The sequence below is a fragment of the Lonchura striata genome, chromosome 7 (genome assembly GCF_050655825.1).
Source record: "Lonchura striata isolate lonStrDom1 chromosome 7, ASM5065582v1, whole genome shotgun sequence".
Lineage (NCBI taxonomy): Eukaryota > Metazoa > Chordata > Aves > Passeriformes > Estrildidae > Lonchura > Lonchura striata.
Genome location: NC_140709.1, coordinates 28,249,240 through 28,269,686, shown reverse-complemented (window position 1 = coordinate 28,269,686; position 20,447 = coordinate 28,249,240). Strand labels below are relative to the sequence as shown.

General features: G+C 45.6%; 2 protein-coding genes across 2 annotated transcripts; one reads left to right on the top strand and one right to left on the bottom strand.

Annotated features, from left to right (window-relative positions):
- Positions 1-948: 948 nt before the first annotated feature.
- On the bottom strand, positions 949-10,564 carry HSPD1 (heat shock protein family D (Hsp60) member 1). Its single transcript, XM_021555458.3, has 12 exons — positions 10,442-10,564; positions 9,537-9,712; positions 6,631-6,883; positions 6,056-6,138; positions 5,391-5,486; positions 5,018-5,111; positions 4,457-4,625; positions 4,108-4,207; positions 3,037-3,282; positions 2,661-2,835; positions 1,887-2,065; positions 949-1,797 (listed from the first exon to the last, which is right to left on the bottom strand). Exons 1-12 carry the CDS (start codon positions 10,560-10,562, stop codon positions 1,645-1,647), a joined length of 1,845 nt encoding a protein of 614 aa, XP_021411133.2. The 5' UTR covers positions 10,563-10,564; the 3' UTR covers positions 949-1,644.
- Positions 10,565-10,971: 407 nt separating this feature from the next.
- On the top strand, positions 10,972-15,186 carry HSPE1 (heat shock protein family E (Hsp10) member 1). Its single transcript, XM_021555417.4, has 4 exons — positions 10,972-11,040; positions 12,898-13,062; positions 14,171-14,260; positions 14,833-15,186. Exons 1-4 carry the CDS (start codon positions 11,038-11,040, stop codon positions 14,881-14,883), a joined length of 309 nt encoding a protein of 102 aa, XP_021411092.1. The 5' UTR covers positions 10,972-11,037; the 3' UTR covers positions 14,884-15,186.
- Positions 15,187-20,447: the final 5,261 nt, after the last annotated feature.

Here is a 20,447-nt window from a genome sequence, read left to right as displayed (position 1 = left end):
TCCTCCCTGGAAGCAGGTTACAAGAGACCCTGCACTTCCTGCAAACAAGCACTGCCGAGGCCAGCTGCCATCATAAATCATGTAAGAAAACACTAAACCTTCAATCTTTGAGGTTTTCCAGTACCATACTCCTACTGTGCTAGTATCATCCCGATTAAATACGTGTTCAGGACTTCTATTCCTGAAATACTCTCTTCCCAGTCTCTGAAGAAACCAAGTGAATAGGTTTAAACAGATTCTAAATCTTTACTTTATGCTGTCTTGCATTACCAAATTTCCTTACTGAAATTAGGTGAAGCTTCAGGCCAGGTGCTGATCCTTTCTCTGCAGTATATGTAGTCCCTATGGTTACTAAAGAACAGCATATTAAATAACATAGAAAGGTATGTTTCAAAATAAAGACAACCCTGAAACAGTTTCAGATAATTTTACTTTAAATTAGAATGTCACACATCCCATATGTGGAAGGATAGTTCTTATTAAGGGCAGGAAACTGGGGAAAGCAACAGGTGGATTAAGGTCATTTGTACAGAACTGAAGTTATAAAGCAATTTGAATTGTTGAGGTAATCAGATAAACATACACAAGATTGGGAACACCATTGTTCTGCAAGTCGGAAAGCAGAAAAGACTGCACAATGTTAGTGGTGGTGTCAGGTCAAAGAACACAGAGAGGCAAAGCAACATTTCTAGTGCAAAATAACTAAATCCTGCACCCCTTACCAGAGAGGAGGAAGGTAAGAATGGAAGGCTCAAGGTGAGGAGGTAATCACATACTACTCCTGAGCAAAGGAACTGTCTAAAATCCCCAGAACCCTTTCTTAGCAAAGACTCACCTGTTTGGTACCCTCGGGGCACTTCACTTCCCCTGGGACTGTGAAAGGTACACTGGACCTGTTCCAGCATGTGAAACAACCAGATAGGGCAAAATAAAGTCAGTGCACATGCCTTGTTTTCAGAGAATTGTTTAATATTTCAAAGAACTGTAGTACAGTTCAGCTTAGGTATTTCCTACCAAAATTAAAGCACTTGCATTTCTGAGAAACATTCTAAACAAAGGAATGCTTCTCGGAGTGAAATGCTCTCTCATTTTTTCAAGCATAAGTGTCAAATTTCTACTAAGTCTTAGAAGCAGCAGGCTGTCCAGGCTCTCCCATAACTATGGCTTTGTGTGCAGATGAAGGAGGTGATAAATTTTGTAACTTTTGAGCAGTTTATTACATAAAGGTCACATAACTCTATTTGCCTACTTTGTACACAATTGTCTAGTCTCACGCACAGTGGCTTCCAAGTTCTTCCTAGTAGTACTGGCAAGCACCAAGAAATTCTGAAATAGAATATCAAGTGCCTTAATTAAGTTCAAATCAGGACCTTGGTAGATGGATCTTGCACCCAGTTATCAGGAATGTACAAATGTCTTTATTCAAAAAATACAAAATAAATTATCTGTAGGCATGGACAATGACTGTAAACAATTACACGTGTGTTAAATGAAATCCGGTAACTGATGGTTACAGTGATTCTTTTCAACACCAGCCTCACTTCAGTCACTATCCATCCTCTCACACTGATAGCTCAAGTTTTTAAAGTCAGAACTGTCAGTCTTCAACAGCACAGCTCATGATGTATCCCTCTACCCCAGGAATTAGAACATGCCACCTCCCATTCCTCCACCCATCCCACCCATTCCTCCCATTGCCGGCTCCTTTTCTTCTTTAGGAACTTCAGTCACCACTGCTTCTGCTGTTGATAGGAGAGATGCAACACCTGCAGCATCCATCAAAGCAGTTCTCACAACCTAAAAATAAGCAAGAAACTACTTAAGATCTGCTGACCATCACAGGAGGTGGGAGGAAGCAAAGCTGAGAATTAAGACCTTTAGGTTACCTTAGTTGGGTCTATAATTCCTTTTTCTACCATATTTACAAAGTCCCCAAGCATTGCATCATAGCCAACTTCTGATGGGCTCTGCAGGATTTTTTCAACTATCAATGATCCTTCAACACCAGCATTCTTTGCAATAGTCATTGCCGGGATTCTCAGTGTTCTCTTGATTATTTCGATGCCTGCAAGAAACAGGATAGTTGGAGCTCCATGTACAAACACCACTCCCACTGCCAAGGAATGCCCTACTGCTGGAGCTCAATATGAAGAGAAAACCCTCCAAGCAAGCACATAAGCTATTTTTGTCAGTTCCAGGAGGAAAGATTCTCTGCTACTTGACACTTGCCAACAAATTAGGCCTCTGAAGGATATTCATGCACATTTTAGTTTTTACTCCCACAGAAAAAAATAAGAAGTATTATTATTCTTTATATTTATGTGTAACATGACACAAAGCCTTTTTCCATTTGATATGCCACATAGTCTCTTGAGCATTAGTAGATTTTGTCTAGCTGCAAAGACTTTAACAGCCAGCTCCCAACTCTAAACATTTGCCACTCTGTGCTGGGATACTGCTACTGGGTTTTACACCAGCCAGTCAGCAATGCAGTGAAAAAGCTTCTTCCCACTCAAAAGTGGAGACCACCCCGCCAAAGAAATGTGATGTTCCTAAGATCAAGTAACTCAAACCTCACTCAAAGCCACCTGATAAAGCCTCAGGACAGGAGAAAACGTGCTTCTATCACTTCCACACACATCTTCAAGTCATTTGCTTACCAATTTTCTGATCCTCATTGGCTGGAGTTAAGGCATCTAAGGCTGGGATGCAGCGCAGCAGGGCACAGCCACCACCTGGGACGATGCCTTCCTCCACGGCCGCACGGGTGGCGTTCAGGGCGTCGGTGACCCTGTCCTTCTTCTCGTTCACCTCAACATCGCTCGTTCCACCCACCTGCAGCAGCAAGCCACACGTCAAGGTCTGCACAAGGAGCCCAGGTGGGACAGCACTGCTGCCACCAAATTAAGCAGCCAATGCCTAAGAAGTGCCAGAAAGCCAACCCACCCTCTCCCATACTGGCAAGTCTTCTTCTGTACCTCAGCACTCAAGAAACCTAAGCTTTAGTTCATCATGATTTTACCAAGTTCTTAATACCTTCAATACTGCTACTCCATCAGAGAGTTTGGCCAATCGCTCATTCAGTTTCTCTTTTTCGTATTCACTGGTGGTAACCTCTAGCTGTTCGATTATTTCTTGAATGCGTTTTTCAATCTGAGTCTTTTCACCCTTCCCCTTAAGGAGCATGGTGTCATCTTTTGTCACAATGACCTCTCCAACTTTACCAAAGTCATGAGGCTGAATATCTTCCACATTTAGGTTCAAACCTTCTTCTCCAAACACCTGAAAGAAATTGTGTGAAAATCTGGAATTCACAAGCTCCCCACATATCAGGTTTTTTTATCTACAAGTATGTGAACACATACAGCAGGCTAATGGTGCAAAATAACCACATCACTGCAGTTCCACCCTCTGGATGAAGAACCTCTTCCTGATATCCAACTAAACCTCCCCTGACACAGTTTCATGGTGTTTCCTTCAATCCTGTCACGGGTCACCTCCTTATATTTTGAGAAGTTACAGATACTGACATGTCACTGACTTAGGAACAGTTTGCTGGTTGGTTACTTTGTGCTGTTCATTTCCTTAAACGTGAGGTTTTATTTCAACAGCCTTCTCTGGGTCCCAATATCATGCTATGATTTTAAAGTGCATATTAAAAAAAGGCAGCACAAAGGGACATTAATCAGGGCATCAACTATATGCAAAATTTAGTAGCAAGAACATTAATTCAGTCAATTCCAAACACTTTAAATAATAATATTTGCCACATCTGAGTCCAGGCAATTGTTTGTAGAGGCAACAATGATCTTGGAAGTTCCTCCCTCCCCTCTGAAACCTAAATCCTGCAAGGAAATACTCATGTGACTTCAGTCAGTTACAAGGACATATGGTCGGCCAGGATTGCATTACACAGCAATTATCAGTGTCTGCATTTTAAAATACGGGAAGTTTCAAACATCAGTTACTGTTATATTTTTGAAAGAAAGACTACAGCCTGCAACCCACCAAATACAAGCCGAGGACCTAAAAATGCACAGTATTTCCCTTCTTAAAAAGCATTAACATTCCTTGGAGCAAAAAGCCACTTAAAACATCATTACTTACAGCACCACCAGTAGCAATTGCCATGTCCTTAAGTTGGTTTTTCCTGTTGTCACCAAAACCTGGTGCTTTTACAGCAACAACCTGAAGGCCAACCTTCAGTCTAAAGGCAAAAATTCAGAGAATGAGTCTAATTAGTAAATCAAATTAATTCATTGCAGCTCTAGCATTCAAGCAAATGAGACCATCACAAACTGAGGTGGTTTTTCCTCAAAAAGATAGTTAGGACACAACTGAAGTTCTGCCTGAGTTGATATAAAGCATGGTGGTGTTAGAAACTGCTGTTTCTTTGGCACAGATAAGAGAACAAGCAGCCTTACACCACAGAAAAAAAATGGATTTTAAGTCTCACCTGTTTAAGACTAGAGTACTGAGGGCTTCTCCATCAACATCTTCAGCAATGATGACCAAAGGTTTGCGGTTGGCATTGGCAATTTCAAGAGCTGGAACTATGGACTGTACACTAGAGATTTTCTTTTCGCTGATTAAAACATAAGCGTCCTGGAATTCACATTTCTGCCCTGCAGAAACAACATGCATTATCTGAATAATTTCATTACAAAAACATATCAAGCATTCTTTTAACTTAAGCAGGTGCTTTGGAACAATGATTACACTTTCCAACTGCATAAAAAAAAAGACAATTTGTTTTCTCCAAGACTCCACTCTCAATTCTCCATTGTTCTGCTGTGTTGCAAGGCCAGTGTTCCCAGGAACACTTTGCAGAGAAGAAAAAGGAATCCCCAACATGCCAAGCTTTTACCAAGTTCCAAATTTTCTGATGGGGAAGGACCCCTTGATCTATTTGCTGTGGTGCACAGCAGAAGGGACTGTAAAGCCATGAACAAGTGCCATTATTTCTGACTGACACAAGCCACTGGAAGGTGTTTGACATGACTTATTGTTAACTCACCTTTAGTTGTGTTAATAAAATATGGAGAGATGTAGCCTCTGTCGAATTTCATACCCTCAATGATTTCCAGTTCATCATTTAGAGTTTTTCCATCCTGTTTAGATGCAAGGAAGTCTGTATTAAAATCTCCCATTTGCTACCAAAAGCACAGGTACAGTTTTAGCACATCATGCACAACAGATTGAAAGGCTCTGGATCCCACATCAGTTTCCATATGCTTCTCTCCAAAACAGAAGAATGCAAGAGGGAACAGTGATCAAACTCTGATCTAAAGGAGCTGGGGAGGAATTATGGAATGTGAGCTGCAGCAGCAGCATCACATGTGACAAAAGCCAGCCCTAACAGAAGAGACAGTCACTTGGCTAGTTCTTACCTTGACAGTGATCACACCCTTTCGTCCAACTTTTTTCATTGCATCAGAGATTATATTGCCAATTTCCTGATCTCCATTTGCTGATATTGTGGCGACCTGAAAGAATAAGACATTTAGTCTTATTTTCCAATGCAAGGTGTTTCCTCATGATAAAAAGAAATCAGAATAACGCTGTGCAACGCTGACATTTCTGACAAGGCAGGGCAGCAGAGTGCAGCACACTCACAGCAGGAGGCAGGAACTCTGTCAGAAGGGCTCAGGCCCTTGGGGCAGAGCCAGATTCCCTGCACTGGGCTCACACCCAGGCCATCTCAGGCACAGGGACAAACCACCCAGGACCACCAACACACCTGAACCTGATTTCTCACAGCAGATCTGCCACACCCTCAGTACTCTCCCATCACTTCCATGCACAAGAGAGCTTTGCTCCCAGCAATTCTTCCCAAGTACACACATTTATGTTTTACAACCATACTTTGGAATTAAACTTGAAGATGAAAAAAATCTGCGTACATCTGAACTAGCTTCTAGCAATGCAACTGAAGATTATTTCTGACAAATAAAGTACCCAGTGTCAACATGCACAACCTAACTCCACAAAACTTCTTCTGAGAAACAGCTGCCTAAATTTGTCTTACATTTTATTGTGTGGTTTTTTTTCTTACCTGTGCAATTTCTTCGGGAGTTGTAACAGGTTTCGACAGTTTCTTCAGTTCAGCTGTGATGGCATCCACTGCCAGCATCACCCCTGAGGACAAACAGGGCACTTGTGAGCGAACAAAGCAAAGCACAGAGCACAGAAAACACAAACCAAGCGCCCACCCACCAAAAAACAGGTTTCCTTTCAAACTGAAGTCCATTCTGCAAAAATGCATTGTTTGCATATTCACAGCCAAACAGTTCTTGTTCCATACTGTCATTTGTGTATGCAGTGATGGGTTTTGGAAATTGGTGTGAGATACTGTCATGACTGAATTTTGTAACAGATTTGTTTATATGGCTATTAATGCAGAAATGGCTTTAACTGGAGTTCACTTAAATAAGTTGACTGCATGTAAAATAGTACAATGATTAAACAAATTAATGATTGTTCAGAGTCCACAGTATAAAAAAACCAATTGTATTCTCTAAACATCATATAACCCTTTATGGTGACTCTTCAAACAGAAAACAAGTCAAATTTAGGATATGAAAAACAAAAGACAGCGATCAAATATTAAAAACAACAGAAAAAAGTTACCCCTCCTGATTTCTACTGGATTGGCTCCTTTGCTGATCTTCTCAAAGCCTTCCTTGGCAATAGCTCGTGCAAGGACTGTTGCAGTAGTGGTACCGTCTCCTGCTTCTTCGTTGGTATTGTTGGCAACATCTTGAACTAGCTTGGCTCCTATGTTTTTGTATTTGTCTTTCAAGTCAATTGCCTTTGCTACTGTCACACCATCTTTTGTCACTTTGGGACTTCCCCAGCTTTGTTCAATAATAACTGTTCTTCCCTAGGGGGACAAAAACCAAATTCTAAATCCAAGCTAATCCAAAGCAAGTTACTCTCAAGAGCTCAACTGAAAATTTTGAACAGTCACAGCTTACACGGGGCATTCAGCTGGGACTTCTCAAACACATACTTCAATACTAAAGTTCTCCTAAACCAGAAAAATGGTTCAAAAGCTTTATGTTTCCACAGAATGACACTCCATTCTTCAGCCATAATGCTTAATACCTGCTATTAAGTAACACTGACTGTAGAGAAAAAACTGAAGAGATTCTCTCTAATGCTAATATTTTACCCCAAAATTAAAAGTACAGCAATTCAAATAACCAAATTTTCAAAATTTTAATCACATCACAATAAACATTCTTTGTGATTAAAAATCAAGTAATACAAAGCTCAATTTGTTGCATATGCTGGAAGGAAAAAAAAAAGCAGACTTGCAAACCTTAATAGTGATTAGCAAAGACAACTGAGAATACTTCAAATTTGTGTTCATGTGTTACAGTAATTTCTCAAGCACTTCAAGTTACCAAGCTTTTCTCATCTTAGCTCTCGCCTGAATCCAACTAACAAGCCGGAGCATTGTATCTAACAGGCAGAGCTAACAAGGGAACCAACAGCTGTCCCAGTCATGTTCCAGTCGGAGCTGGAGGCAGCAGAAACTCGAGCCACCTCTGGTTTAGTGCTGCCCTGAAACTCCTCTGCTATCCTGGCAGCTGGAGCTGCTGGAAGAGGGAAGGGAGCCCCAGCTCAGCAGTGTCCCTCCCAGCCAGCCCTGCACAAGTGCCCTCACTGGGTCTGTCAGGTCCTGCTCCGAGCTGACCCCGCCGGCTCCTGCCAGAGCCCAGGGTGGGGATCAGGAGCCAGGCAAGGATTCAGCGCAGCACCCAGCGCTGCGTGCCCTGTGCCCCTCCCCTGCTCGGAGCCCACACACATCTGCCTCCAAACCGAACCAGCTCTGGCTGCCTGCCAGGCACGAGGCCTCGCTGCTCCTGAAGCACAGCACCCCAGCAGCTACAAGGAAAGGTTCTGCTTCAGTTACTCAGGCTGAACCAGGGGAATAACTCATTGAAATTTACCTCTGTGCCACGGAATAGTTATGATAAAATAATAAATTATTATCTTATTTGACCTGCCCATCTAAATATAAATGTGATTCAAGTATAAGAAAACTCCTCTGTGGAGGAGCATGCTACCAGTAGGTACATTTTTCATATAACGTCTCCTAGTTTGCTTAATTCTGTTTTGTATTTGATATAGTCTTATACTTAATGGTTGGTTTACAGCTCTGAGAAGAGGAGCACAACAAAACCTAGATAACAAATCACATGAAAGGGCTTGCTCTTTTAGAAGCAAAAACACCTGTCTGTGTTCCTGAAGAAGAGAACAAACACCACCAGTAACTGCACAGGCATTTAGGAATGGTCTGGCTCCCACACAAACCAGTTCTGTTCAACATACTGGAGCACTACCAAAAGATTGTGTGAGACTGCAAACTGGGCTCCTTAAAATGTAGAGCAGTGCCAAAGGAGGTTTCCTCACCAGTGATGTTTCTTAAAAATGCCAGCAGCAGACTCAGGCACTGCAACACAACCCCTCAATTTTTACAATACATGAAGAACAGCATAATGAACAAAAATCCCCTAAGGTTACACTACGTTACATCAGCAACTGCCCTTTAGCCAGTGGATTAGAACTGTGCTTCAGCATTCAGAAAGTAGCCTGATCCAAAAAAACAAGAGTTAAATTAACCAACTACACTTAAACTTTGTTCCTTCATGGAAGCAGTCACGGCTTCCTGACATAATTGATCCTTCATCTGCTCAGCTTTATGGCACTTTTGCCTTTGAATGAAAGTGGTAGAGCACTAAAAATGGGCAGAAAATACATGAAATAATGTTACAGAGGACAAGCAATCCTTAGAAGAACTACCATGCACATGCTATTATAGGGAACAAATATTCACATAACCCCCAAGAAAATCCATGTCTCTTCCTCAAAAAGAGGAATCTCATTTCAAGCCCTACTGCACATTGCATGACTATGCAGAATACCACAGCTGGTTTTCCAAGAGACCCAGATCTCCTTTACAGGACAGAATATAGGGTAATAAATGCAATACCACAAAATTGTACTTAGGCTGGTAATACTCACCAGACAATTGAAAACTCAACATCACACTTTGGCTATTTTTAAAAGCTTATTAATATTTAAAAGGTAAACCAATACAAAATTTTAATTTGTTAAACAAACAAAACAAGCATCATAAAAAAATCCAACCAAGCCACCCACATGCTGATTAACCTACCCCACGACACAGACAGTTACATTATCTACTGCACTGTTACAGGTTATCAACTGAGCTGGTAACACATTATGCACAACTCCTTAACCTTCAAACTGTTTAGACGAGTATAATGTACCTTTCACAAGATTCCAAGCAATTTTACTTTGTTACTTCAAAAAGCACGTGCACTATTGTCCCACTTTTGGTGGACATGAGACTACAGCTGCTTGCAGGAGCCCCATTCCCCTACCCTTTCGCGTTGCAGGTCTGCAAACACAATCGTGCAGCTTCACCGAGAGAAACTCAACAACTGTTCTCTGTTACAGTTATTTTCAGCCAGGTCTAACATAAAGGCCAAATCTTCCGTTACCTTTGGCCCCATGGTGACAGCTACAGCATCTGCTAAAAGATCTACTCCTTGCAGCATCAGAGCTCTCGCGTCTGCTCCGAATTTCACATCTTTTGCATAGGCTCGTGTCAGATGTGGGGCGAGGGATCTGGACACTGGTCTTATCTGACGGAGTACTGTAGATAAGCGGAGCATGTCTAAAATATTAAAAGAAAGGTAGAGAAAAACAAAAGCATTATGGCTTTGCACAGCTACTTCTGCAGGAAAAGAGGAGTAACAGCTTCAGGAAGTAAAGCAGGCACGATGAATCTTTAGTTTCTCGAGTGGCTGAAATCGCGACACACAAGTAACTGCGGGTACCGGGCCGGGTGTCCCCGATGCTCCCGCCGAGCCCCGCGCGGCCTGCAGCACGTCCGATCCCTCCCGCCCGGAGCGGGGCAGGGCGCGGCGAGGGCAGCGCGGAGCGCCCGCGGCTCCATGTGCTCGGCGCGGGGCCGCGCCCGCCCGCGGCCGCAGCGGCAGCTCGGGTACGGCTCCCGCAGCCCGCTACGCCACCAAGGGCGGACAGAAGAGCGACAAGGCCGCGGCCGCCACCCGGGCCCGCAGGAGCCCCCGCGCCGGGCAGGGCCCCGCGGGCACATGGCCGCCGCACCAGGACACGCGCAGCAAGGTCAGCGCCGCCCGCCCCCCGCCGCCGCCGCCCGGCCCGCCGCGCCAGCCCCGGCCCGCAGGAGGCGCGGGGCCCGCTCCCGCCGCCCGGGCGCACAGCCCGCATCGCGGCCGCCCCGCGCTCCCGCCGCCCGGGCCCGGCCGCTCCCGGCGCGCGGCCCCCGCGGGAAGCGCGGCCGAAGGAGCGGGGGCCCCGTGCCCCTCCCAAGCCGGGCAGAGCGGCGCGGGCCCGGCGCGCCGGGCGCGTTCCCGCTCACCTGCGGCAGCGCGGGAGCAGCACCGCGGCTCTGCGGACTCGGGGCACGTCTGGCGCGGCGGCGGCGGGCGGCGCTCGGCACTCACCGCCTCGGCCCCGCCCCCGCGCCGCCGCCGGCCCATGTGCGGCTCCGGCCGCCCGGCCCCGGAACCAGCATGGCCTCCGCGCCCGCCCACAGCCCGCATGCCGCGCTGGGCCGCGGGCTACAACAGCGCATGCGCCAAGGGCTCGTAGCATGAACTATTCATGTTCCCGGGCCCGCCGATTCCAGAACCTTCTGGAACGCTCATGCCCGCCGCGGGTCAGAGGTGAGCTGACCTCACTTCCGTGCGGGGCCCGGCCCGGGGCGCCGCGGGAGCTGCGCGGCGGGCCCGCGGTGCCGCCGGGGCGCAGCCGTTCCCGGGGCTGAGAGGGGGCCGCAGAGGTCGGAAAAAAACGGCGGCTCTGAACGTCCCTGGGGCCGGGGGAGGGGGTCGGGCCTGCTCCGCCCCGGGGCGGGGCGCCGGTCGCGCATGCGCCCGCCGTGACCTTCCTCACGTGTGTGCTGGCGGCGGCGCGGTCACTCGGTGCGGGCGGTGCGGGCGGCGCGGGAGCAGCATGGTGAGTGCCGGGGCCCCGCCGCGCCGCCTGCCCATCGCTGCTGTGGCCCGGGCCCGGACCGCCCCGCCCCGCGTGTCTGGCGCCGCGGGGACAGACGGCCCGCGGGGCCCCGCGGCGGCCCCGCTCTCCCCGCGGTTGGGTCGCTGCCGGGGCCCCCGAGCAGCCGCGGCCGCGCACGGCTGCGCTCGGTCCCCGCGGGCAGCGCTGGGTCGCGGGGAGGCGCGGGGAAGGTGGAGCCGGGGTGGCGGCGCCGCAAGGTCACGCAGTCCGGGGGGCAGAGGCGACTCCCCGGCAGGCGCGGGGGCTGCGGCCGGGACGTGGCGGGAGGTTTGCCGGGGCTGGCTGCCTTTGGCTGCGCAGACACTCGAGCTCAGGGTTCCTCCCCGCCGCAGTAACGGGAGCAGCCCCGTGACAGCAGCGCCGCAGGGCAGGGCCGCACAGGCCACGGCGGGTCTCTGCGGAGATAGAAACCTGTGCCACGCTCCAGAGCTCTCCTTCTGTACGTTTAGTGAAATTTTTTATAGGGAAGAAGGAGAGTTTGACTGAGTTGCCCTTGTTCTTGCAGTGATACTTGGTTCTTGTGATGATAATAACGTGAAGAATTAAAACTTGGTGTAAAATGTTTATGATCATTAGTCTGGCAGCTTTATTTTTGGTAAACGTAAAACAGCTCTTAAAAAGGAGGGTCAGCGATATTATCTTCACAGAATGAAACGTACAGAACTGGCAGCCTTTTCCCTTGGTTAGCTTTCATCCCTGTGCTGCTGACAGCAGTCAAATACATCTTCTATGAGCTGCCTTTTGTTCGCGCTCTGCCTGTGACTCTGCTTTCTGCCACTTCTCAAGTGTGTGTGCATACCGGTGAGTGCCAGCAAAGGGACACGGGTGCCAGGCCCTTCTGGCTCTTTCTGAGTGTGGGCTCTGTGTACCTGCCTAGTGGAGCACTAGCTCCATGTGACTTGGCAAGTGGCCATATCTTTCCTTCTAAATCAAAGCAAGTTCCTTCTTCCTGACCCCCGTGCTTTTGGATAAATGCATTTGCTGGCATTTATCTGGCCTATGGGAATTTGACTGCCGCTTCTGGAATGCAGACAGGTAGCAGTAGGTAGTTGTAAAAAAAACCCAAAACTAAGCCAGATATGAGAGGAAAACCCAACAGCTTAATAAAAACCCCTCAACTTGACTCTGCTTAAACAGAAGCAGATACCAAAGCAATTGAGCTAGAAGGGTGCCTAGCTTCTCATTTTCAGGTTCTTGACCTAAACTTTCTTTTAATTTTTTCTGAATCTCTTTGTAGAAGTTGGGATAAGTAACAGCACTGTGTTCAGGCTGCAGATTCTCACCTATTTTTTTGAAAGCACCTGAGAAAAGCTGACAATGGGGCACCTGGTTAGACTTGTGCTTCTTTAATGTAAACCCTTTCACAAGTGTAGATGTAGCTCTCCCAAGGAGTCCTTAATCTCCATTAGATCTGGTTGTGAACTGGAGAAATGCGGTTCATATAATCAATAATTATGTTCGCCAAGCTATAGCAACTAAGGGTTTGGTGTTAAAAGCCTAGAGGCCTTTCCAGACAGAGGAGTCTGCTCTGTCCGAGGGCGGTTTATTCCCCAGCTGGAGTACATCTTCCCAAGGTCGAATTGTCAGGATTTCCCAGCATCTGCCTGTGCCTTCAGGAGTTTCTGATGCAGTCAGAGCTGGTACTTGTTTGCTGCTATTAAAGAAGTGCTTAGCAGTTGTCTTATACTATTCATCTCTCTCAAAGGAGGAATCACTATGTGTTGGATTTTTAAAACTCCTTTTAATTGCAGTTTTTGTTGTAATGGTGCTCTTACTAATGTACAATTACTTCCACAGGCAGGAAAAGCATTTAGGAAATTTCTTCCCCTCTTTGATCGTGTGCTGGTTGAGCGATGTGCGGCTGAGACAGTAACCAAAGGAGGAATCATGATACCAGAAAAATCCCAAGGGAAGGTACTACAAGCAACAGTAGTAGCAGTTGGATCTGGAGGCAGAGGAAAGGTAATCACCCTGAAGCATTCCATTTGGTAGAACCAGTAATGGTGTGGTGGTCGCTGGAATGTTGCCGTGAGAGTGGGATGGTTGTTGTGCAAAAGTGGTAATGGATGACTGTGATGGCTAAAATTGCAAGTGGGGATTTAAAAGCAGGTAGAAATCTCAAGTTGTCCTGAAATGAATTCCAGCATTCCTTTCATCATTTGTAAAATGGAGTGGAGTTTCTTTTGTAGACAGTGTTTTATGTGATACCATATTTCATCACATCTCAGCCAAAACCTTGAGGGACCAGTAGACTTCTTTGTTAAAATTACTACGTGCCCAAATGTCTGTGACTTGTGAGCAGGGTGGAACCCCAAAATGTGGTATTGGCTGCCTTGTGCTGTGCAAAATATCATTATCGATAAGGATTAGGCTTCTTGGACTAAAGAAAGTCAGCAATCAAAAGAAATAATTGTTGAATAACTGTTTGTTAATTTTGCACATTGGATATGCATATGCCAGTAAGAGTTCACAGAAATGCCAGTGCCTGGGTGCTCCCACATCAGAAGGGCTGGTTCCCCACCAGCAGTGTTCAGTCAGTAGCAACACTGGAAAACAGGTTAAATTTCAGCTTGGGCACATTGCCTTGGCCTTCCTTTACCGTGAGTCCCTCTATACGTCCCAGGCTGGTTTGTGTCAGGATCTGATTTTTAATGGTTTATATTGTGAAAGGGTGATAATGTTTGACTAATGTGTTAATGTTTTATTTATAATACAAAAATTTAATTAAATTTCATCAGATGTTCCTAAACAAGTGAATTGATGGCAACAGTGACAAGTTGATCAAAGTTACAGAAATGGGAAGGTACTTTCTTAACTGGCACTTGGAGAAATTATCCTTGGTTATAGAATATGGAAATGGACTTTGTCCCTTGATTTTACAAGGGGGTTTCATGGTTCATTAAGTGAAGTCCTATTCAGTGTGTCAAGCAAAGACCTCACGCTTGTATTAACAGTCAAAACTAAATGCAGAGTTGTGATTTCCTGAATGTTTCTGTACACAGATGGATTGTGGTAGTTTGGAGGTATTCTATCACAGAAAAGTAAGGATTTTTTTTTTTTCTTTTTCCAGAATGGCGAGATTCAGCCAGTGAGTGTAAAAGTTGGTGAAAAGGTTTTGCTCCCAGAATATGGTGGAACTAAGATCGTACTGGAAGATAAGGTAGGTTTCCCAACTTTGTGAGTGCAAATCGGAATGGTTCCTGAAATGCCAGTGATAAATACTGTGGTTACTTGGTGGTGTTTGCACCATTCACACAAGAAGACAGCATTCACACAACACAAGGGAGGGAGCAGCTGGATCCAGCCACCCTCTGGTAGCTGTGCTACTGCTACTTCAGCCCTTGCATAAAAGGAAGCAACCATGGGAACCTCTGACCTGACCTTTGCTGGGTGGGCAAAATGTTCCATATGTCAAGTACATATTAGAGAGAATCCAAAAAGGCTTAGGAATTCCTGGGGGCGTCCTTGTTTTTGGTACAGAAAGCTTGCAGAATTGTTTTCTAACCGTTCTTGTGCTTTCCCACTGCTAGAAGTAACTTGATAGCTCTCCAAAGATTATCCTAGGAACAAAAAGAACTTTTTCAAGACTAGCTCTACGTGTTGACTTCTTGGTTAGCTCACTTTTGATTTTATTCTTAATGACTGCAATTAATGCTGACTCAGAACAAGACAGTATTTACAAAACAAGAAAAATATTTACATGAGAGAAGCTAATGGTTCTTTTCTTTACAGGACTACTACTTGTTTAGAGATGGTGACATTCTTGGGAAATATGTGGACTAAACCTGTTGCAGTATCAGTCATCCATTCCACTAAAATGCTGAAATTTTTCTTTCATCATGTAAATAATGTCCTTTATTTTATAATAAACAGGCATTGAGTCTTTGAAATAACTTGTGATCTCACTGTAATGATGGAACACAAATAAAAATATGTACAGTCAGAAACCAGTTGCTCTTGCTTGAGTTCCATTGAACAGTGAAATTTGGATGACCACCAACCAGCCTTAATTCCAAACAGCATCATTTTATATCCTTATCTCTGTACTGAGATTGTAAAGGTCTTTACAATAAACTTATAAAACTATTCTGCTTCTGTCTCAGTTTCTGCTGCTGCTCAGTGAAACTGAGTCTCAATTGTAATGAGCTCTCTGTAACATTCAATGGTAGTAATATGTTATTTTCACCAAGTTTGTATGAAATGAGCTTAAAAGGGTTACCAGACAGATGCAATCTTGCTGAGGACTTGTATCCAGCTCCCTTGCACATTGGACTCCAGTGTGCGATAGCATGGGTTCTTCTAAGTCCTGTATGAAGACCCTGAAATACTGAAATGTTAAGGCACACAAACAGCCTGTCCCCCAGCAGGTGGAAGGAGCTTGCTCTTAGTCATGTCTGTGCTGTAACAGGATCATGCTGATCTTAAATGAAATTTCTTTACTGATTACCACACTATCACACCCAGATCTTGAGTTTTCCTTTTGACAAATTATATTTCATTTACCCTTAACACACCATTCTTAAATAGCAAGACACTGACTTAGGTAATGCTGAGGCTGAATTAATGCTGAATTAAATTTGCATATTCCTAGCCACCTTCTCTTGCCTTGACAAGGATTCAGGGTTGTGCATGAGGAGCACCCAAATCTGCACTGTTCCTGTGGAGGCTTTCAAAACTGAGGTGCACAGAGGGATCTAGTGCAGCCTAAGAACAGACAGTGCCTTAAATTGCTTTTTGGGTAGTCTTAGCGAAGTCAGTCAGTCCCTGACTTACTGCTGCTGAAACTTCATTGGCTGGAATTAAACTGCACTTCTTTCCTATTCTAGTCCTGCTGATAAGAACTCGGCAGTGCTAGATACCTTATAATGCTTATTCCAGAGGTAACAGTAAGTGACTCTTAACAAAATATTTGTCAGAACTCCATTCACGTGCTGCAGGGGACTCAAGCTCTGTCAGTTTGAAACACAATGTATTTTCTACCAGCACAAAGTCCCTCCCATCAGCTGCACAGCACAGAGGTCAGCTGGAGCCATGTTTTTCCATAGATGCCATTGACCACCCAGCCATTCCAGCACAAGCTGCATTTGCCAGGCTTGGCTGCAATGTCTTTTGTTCCCCTTTGCTGTGGGGTGCTTGCTCTTGGCTGGTTACCTCTGCTTACTCTGGAGCTGAAGACAAACCAGGGACTGCTCCAGGGGTTAAATTTGCATTGGACTATGGGACAGATAGGGAAGATGCTAAATTAATAAAAATACACTTTTTAGTATAAAATACCTACATCTTAAAATGTGCCCTATTGCAGTTTTGCCTTATTAGTTGCACCACTGCACCTTCAAGCTGAAACTTAAGATAATCACACCCCAAGGACCTTGCAAGACCATTGATTGTGCAATGACACACAAATTCCCTGGGAAGCATTATCTTCCACTGCAGCCAGCATGCCTTTATCTCCCAGGATAAGGGACAGTCTGCTGCAGTCACATAGCAAAGAGGATAAGGTATTTTAAATATTTACAAACGGCTTAGAGACACTACTCCATCTCAAGATGCAGTAGGAATTAACTGCCAACAGAGAAATGTTTAGGCCTAAAATTTCTCAATTTCTTTCCATATAGTCTCTAAAAGACATGAACTGCATAGGATCACTCTGAGCCCTCACCACCCAACCTGCCTGCCCCCAGCTCCACCTTCAGCCCATGCTTCCAGCCCAGCAGGTTTTCAGCAGCTCGATACAATGCCTATTTATTAAAATATAAAATGCCTATTTATTAAACTTAGCATGGCTGTATCTAGTACAGTAATGGCTGTATCTAGTTTAAGTAAGTGATTAAAAACAGAAGTCACACTTCATGGGAATAAGTAATTTATGGATGTGGGGGAAATAGCATTCCTAGGCCTAATTATATGGAGGACATGCTGGAACATCTGCTGGATTGACAGGAACATTCTATCCTTGCACCACAAGGTCTCACTGCAAGCAAGGACAAGGCAACTGCCGCCCAGCCAAGGTGATCCATCTGCTGTTACTGCCTCTCAGGCCATGACTGTGTGCCAAATCCTATATCCCCCAGATTCTTCAGGCAAGGACAGACAATCACAAACCCCTTTCTTTACTGTGTTCTTCTGATAGGAAATTTGGCTTCTTTCCACTGTTTTCTACATGGTTTAAAAACTTCACTTTTGGTGTAAATGCTGCATGTTGCCCCACCTGCTTTTCTGAGGGGATTAAGTCTTCAGTCTTTCTTCAGTCTGTCTGAACCACAAGGGGACCACGTGGACTCCATCTTTTGCGGCTTTCTTTTCTAACACTCCAGAACAGCTTCCATTCTCAGCAGCTGTAGTGTTTTCAGAAAGGTTTTCTCACCCTGGTTATGTTATCCTGCCACAGTAAGAAAAGGATGGAACATTTATATGCCAATAGGGAAGAAAGGGCAGACAGGTCCCTAACAGCACATGAATGCTTGACAAAATTTTGGCCAAATATTCAAATTCTCATTATTGAAGGCCATAAGGTGAGGACTAGCTTGTCCTAGGTTGATTGTATGATGCCTTTATCCCCAACTGTCTGCCCTGTTTATGTTGAATAATAAGTTTTGCACATTTAAGGCTTGTTCCAGGAGTGAAAGAGGGGGAAGAAGCGTGGAGTTTGTTTTCAAGAACTGCACTCCCTCCTCCACATTCCTGCTCCTAGACTGTGTTGTCTGCAGACGGACAGACAGCGAGACAGAGCTCTCCTTTGCTTTTCTAGTTAGTTGTAGCTAGCTGAGGCAAAGAAGTTCCCTGGACTGTGGTTTTTTTCCCTTTCTCTGGACCTGCTCTGAACTGAACACCAGCAGAGCAGCAGCAGCAGCACCAGTGGCCCAGCGGGCCGGGCCTGGGCTAGCATTTCCAGCACCAGAGGGACTGAGCAGAGACTGAGTGAGCCCAGCTGCAGCCCAGGGGATCTTTCTGAGTTTGTCTCTCTCTCTGGAGTAGCAAGAAGTTTTATTGTTTAATATTGTTTAGATTTGCTTGTTTAATAAACAGGTTTTTTCTACTTTTTCCTCCAAGGAAGTATTTTTTCCTGAACTGGCTGGGGGGCGATTGAATCTGCTTCCTAGAGAATCCCTTTAGAGATTCTCTTCCAAATTTGCCCTGAACAAGGACACAGCTGAAACCCAAAAACTGAAAATGCTCTTGTACATATTTTCTTCAAAACCAGCTCGAAATTCAATGAAATAAAAATAATAAGCATCTTTCAGGAATACAGGGTTAATTATCAAGGGATAACAGCATTCCAGATCTTAATATTAACAAATTTCTTTACTTTCTTCTGCAGACACATGAAACCATCTTCAGGCTGAACTAACAGAGACATATTTTTCTCTGAGAGGTATTTCTTCACAGTCAGTTTTGTTTCCATGTTAAAAGCAAGATGGCCATGAAATGAAAGTCAGGGACAAATGGAAATGTCAAGTCCCCAACTTTTCTGTGCTTTAAGGTTAAACCTTGAATATGGTGATAGGGAGAAAAAAAAAAAAACAAAAAAAACAAACCCACAAAGAAAAAATACCACAAACAAGCTGCTGAATTTTGAAGGACTCAAGCAGCTAGAACTGCTTGTGCTTCAAAACTGGCCAATAATAATATCAATGTAATAAAAAAAAAATAATGTTGGAATACAGCTGGTCCAAAGAGGTAATAGGACATTTCTACTCCTCATTCCAAGACAGCAATTTCTCACAGCATTTTAAACCTTCTGATGGTTTCTTACACAAGCTGGGTTTCGCCACACGACCCGAAGAGCTGACATCCCTGGGGCAGGAATGCAGGCCAGGAGTAAAAAAGTAACTACAGCAAAGCGAACTCAGGTGCCCGAAGGCAGGAATGCCGAGCTCCGCGTTACAGAGTAACGTGAGAGGAGCTGGGTGAGCCGGGGCGGCGCTGACCCCGTCACCCACTTCTGCTCCCCCGCACACTGTGCGGCTCTCGGCGCCAGCCGCACTCAGGATTCCAAGGGCGCTTCTCTTTCTGGTGGGAAAGCCTAATTAGAGATTTTTCAGTGGTTTCGATCTAGAAATGTTTCACAAACTGTAACTCTCACTGGGTAGAAGGAAGGGGTTTTAATGTGTGATTTACAGCAAAATAACTGAATGAAGGGGTAATCTACAACCAGCACTCACCCTGAAATGCGGTGGGACAAGGGACAGCACCAGGTAGTGAGCAGCCTTCTCCACTTTGCAGGAAACACCCCACAACTGCAACCATTTATTCCTTGATGTGTGAGGGAGGTGTCTCATAGTACCTCATCGTCCTTGCACACAGACAGAAGCAATTCACCCCTCCTAATTCTGTACTCATTTCTAGCATGTATTTTAGAGAAATAGAACAGCTTGCAAACAATTTTCTTCTCAATTACCCTACAGAAATAGTATGAGTCACTCTGGTCTTCCAAAACATTTACTTGCTTGTAAGGGAGATATATTTATCAGGCAGCTATGAGGTAACCGTGTCTTTTTTGTTTTCTTCGCAAATAGAGTTAACACTCCACTCGGTAAACCTTGAAACCTGAGCTAACTCTGTTTGCCTTTAGCACAGCAGTTCCTGCCCTCTGCACACCAAGATCACAGGTGTCTCAATCCTGTCTTGGGAGACCTAGAAAGGCTTACTATCTACTTTAAAATTATTTTGCTCCAAACAACCCTTACTAGGATGGGATTTTACTCATTATTTTTAGAATAAATATCGAATATAAAACTGAGTATTTTTAAAATCCACACCCTTATAGTTTGTATTGCACAGAGCGTCAGGGACTCGGTTGTACAGACACGAGCGAGGACTAACCTTGTGTGAGTGCACACAGACCAGGGGCTGGCGGGGGATGCTGATGAAACAGGATGAAATACGATGGATTTCCTCAGCAGCCACTCATGCCGTCACAAGGCGGGTGACTCACTGCTCAGCACCGAGCAGCCGCCCCGAGCTCCCCGCTCCCGCCTGTGTGTGTGTGGGGATGTCAGTGCTGCCCCTCAGCAATACCGAGCTCTGCTCTGACAGACGGACCCGCAGGTGCCCGCACGGCACCGCGCTCACAGGGAAGCGGCCGTGGCTTCCAGCGCCGCGTGGAGGAGAGCGGAGAAAAGAAGGGAAGGGAAGGGAAGGGAAGGGAAGGGAAGGGAAGGGAAGGGAAGGGAAGGAAGGCACAGGGCAGCGAGGCCGCGGCGCCGCCTCCCCTCACGGCCGCCCCCGCGCGCCGCCTCCCGCCATCTCTCGCGAGAAGCTGTTCTGGCCGCGCCGCCTCCCGGCATCTCTCGCGAGAAGTTGTTCTGGCCGCGCCGCCCCTCCCTCCGCGGGCCCGCTCCCGCCCC

Coding starts and splice junctions, on each gene's coding strand:
- HSPE1 (XM_021555417.4), top strand. Junction 13,063..14,170: donor GATCTGGAGGCAGAGGAAAG/GTAATCACCCTG, acceptor TTCTTTTTCCAG/AATGGCGAGATTCAGCCAGT. Junction 14,261..14,832: donor AGATCGTACTGGAAGATAAG/GTAGGTTTCCCA, acceptor TTTTCTTTACAG/GACTACTACTTGTTTAGAGA.
- HSPD1 (XM_021555458.3), bottom strand. CDS start 10,562: ATGGGCCGGCGGCGGCGCGGGGGCGGGGCCGAGGCGGTGAGTGCCGAG. Junction 4,208..4,456: donor AGTACTCTAGTCTTAAACAG/GTGAGACTTAAA, acceptor TTTTGCCTTTAG/ACTGAAGGTTGGCCTTCAGG. Junction 1,798..1,886: donor GAATTATAGACCCAACTAAG/GTAACCTAAAGG, acceptor GCTTATTTTTAG/GTTGTGAGAACTGCTTTGAT.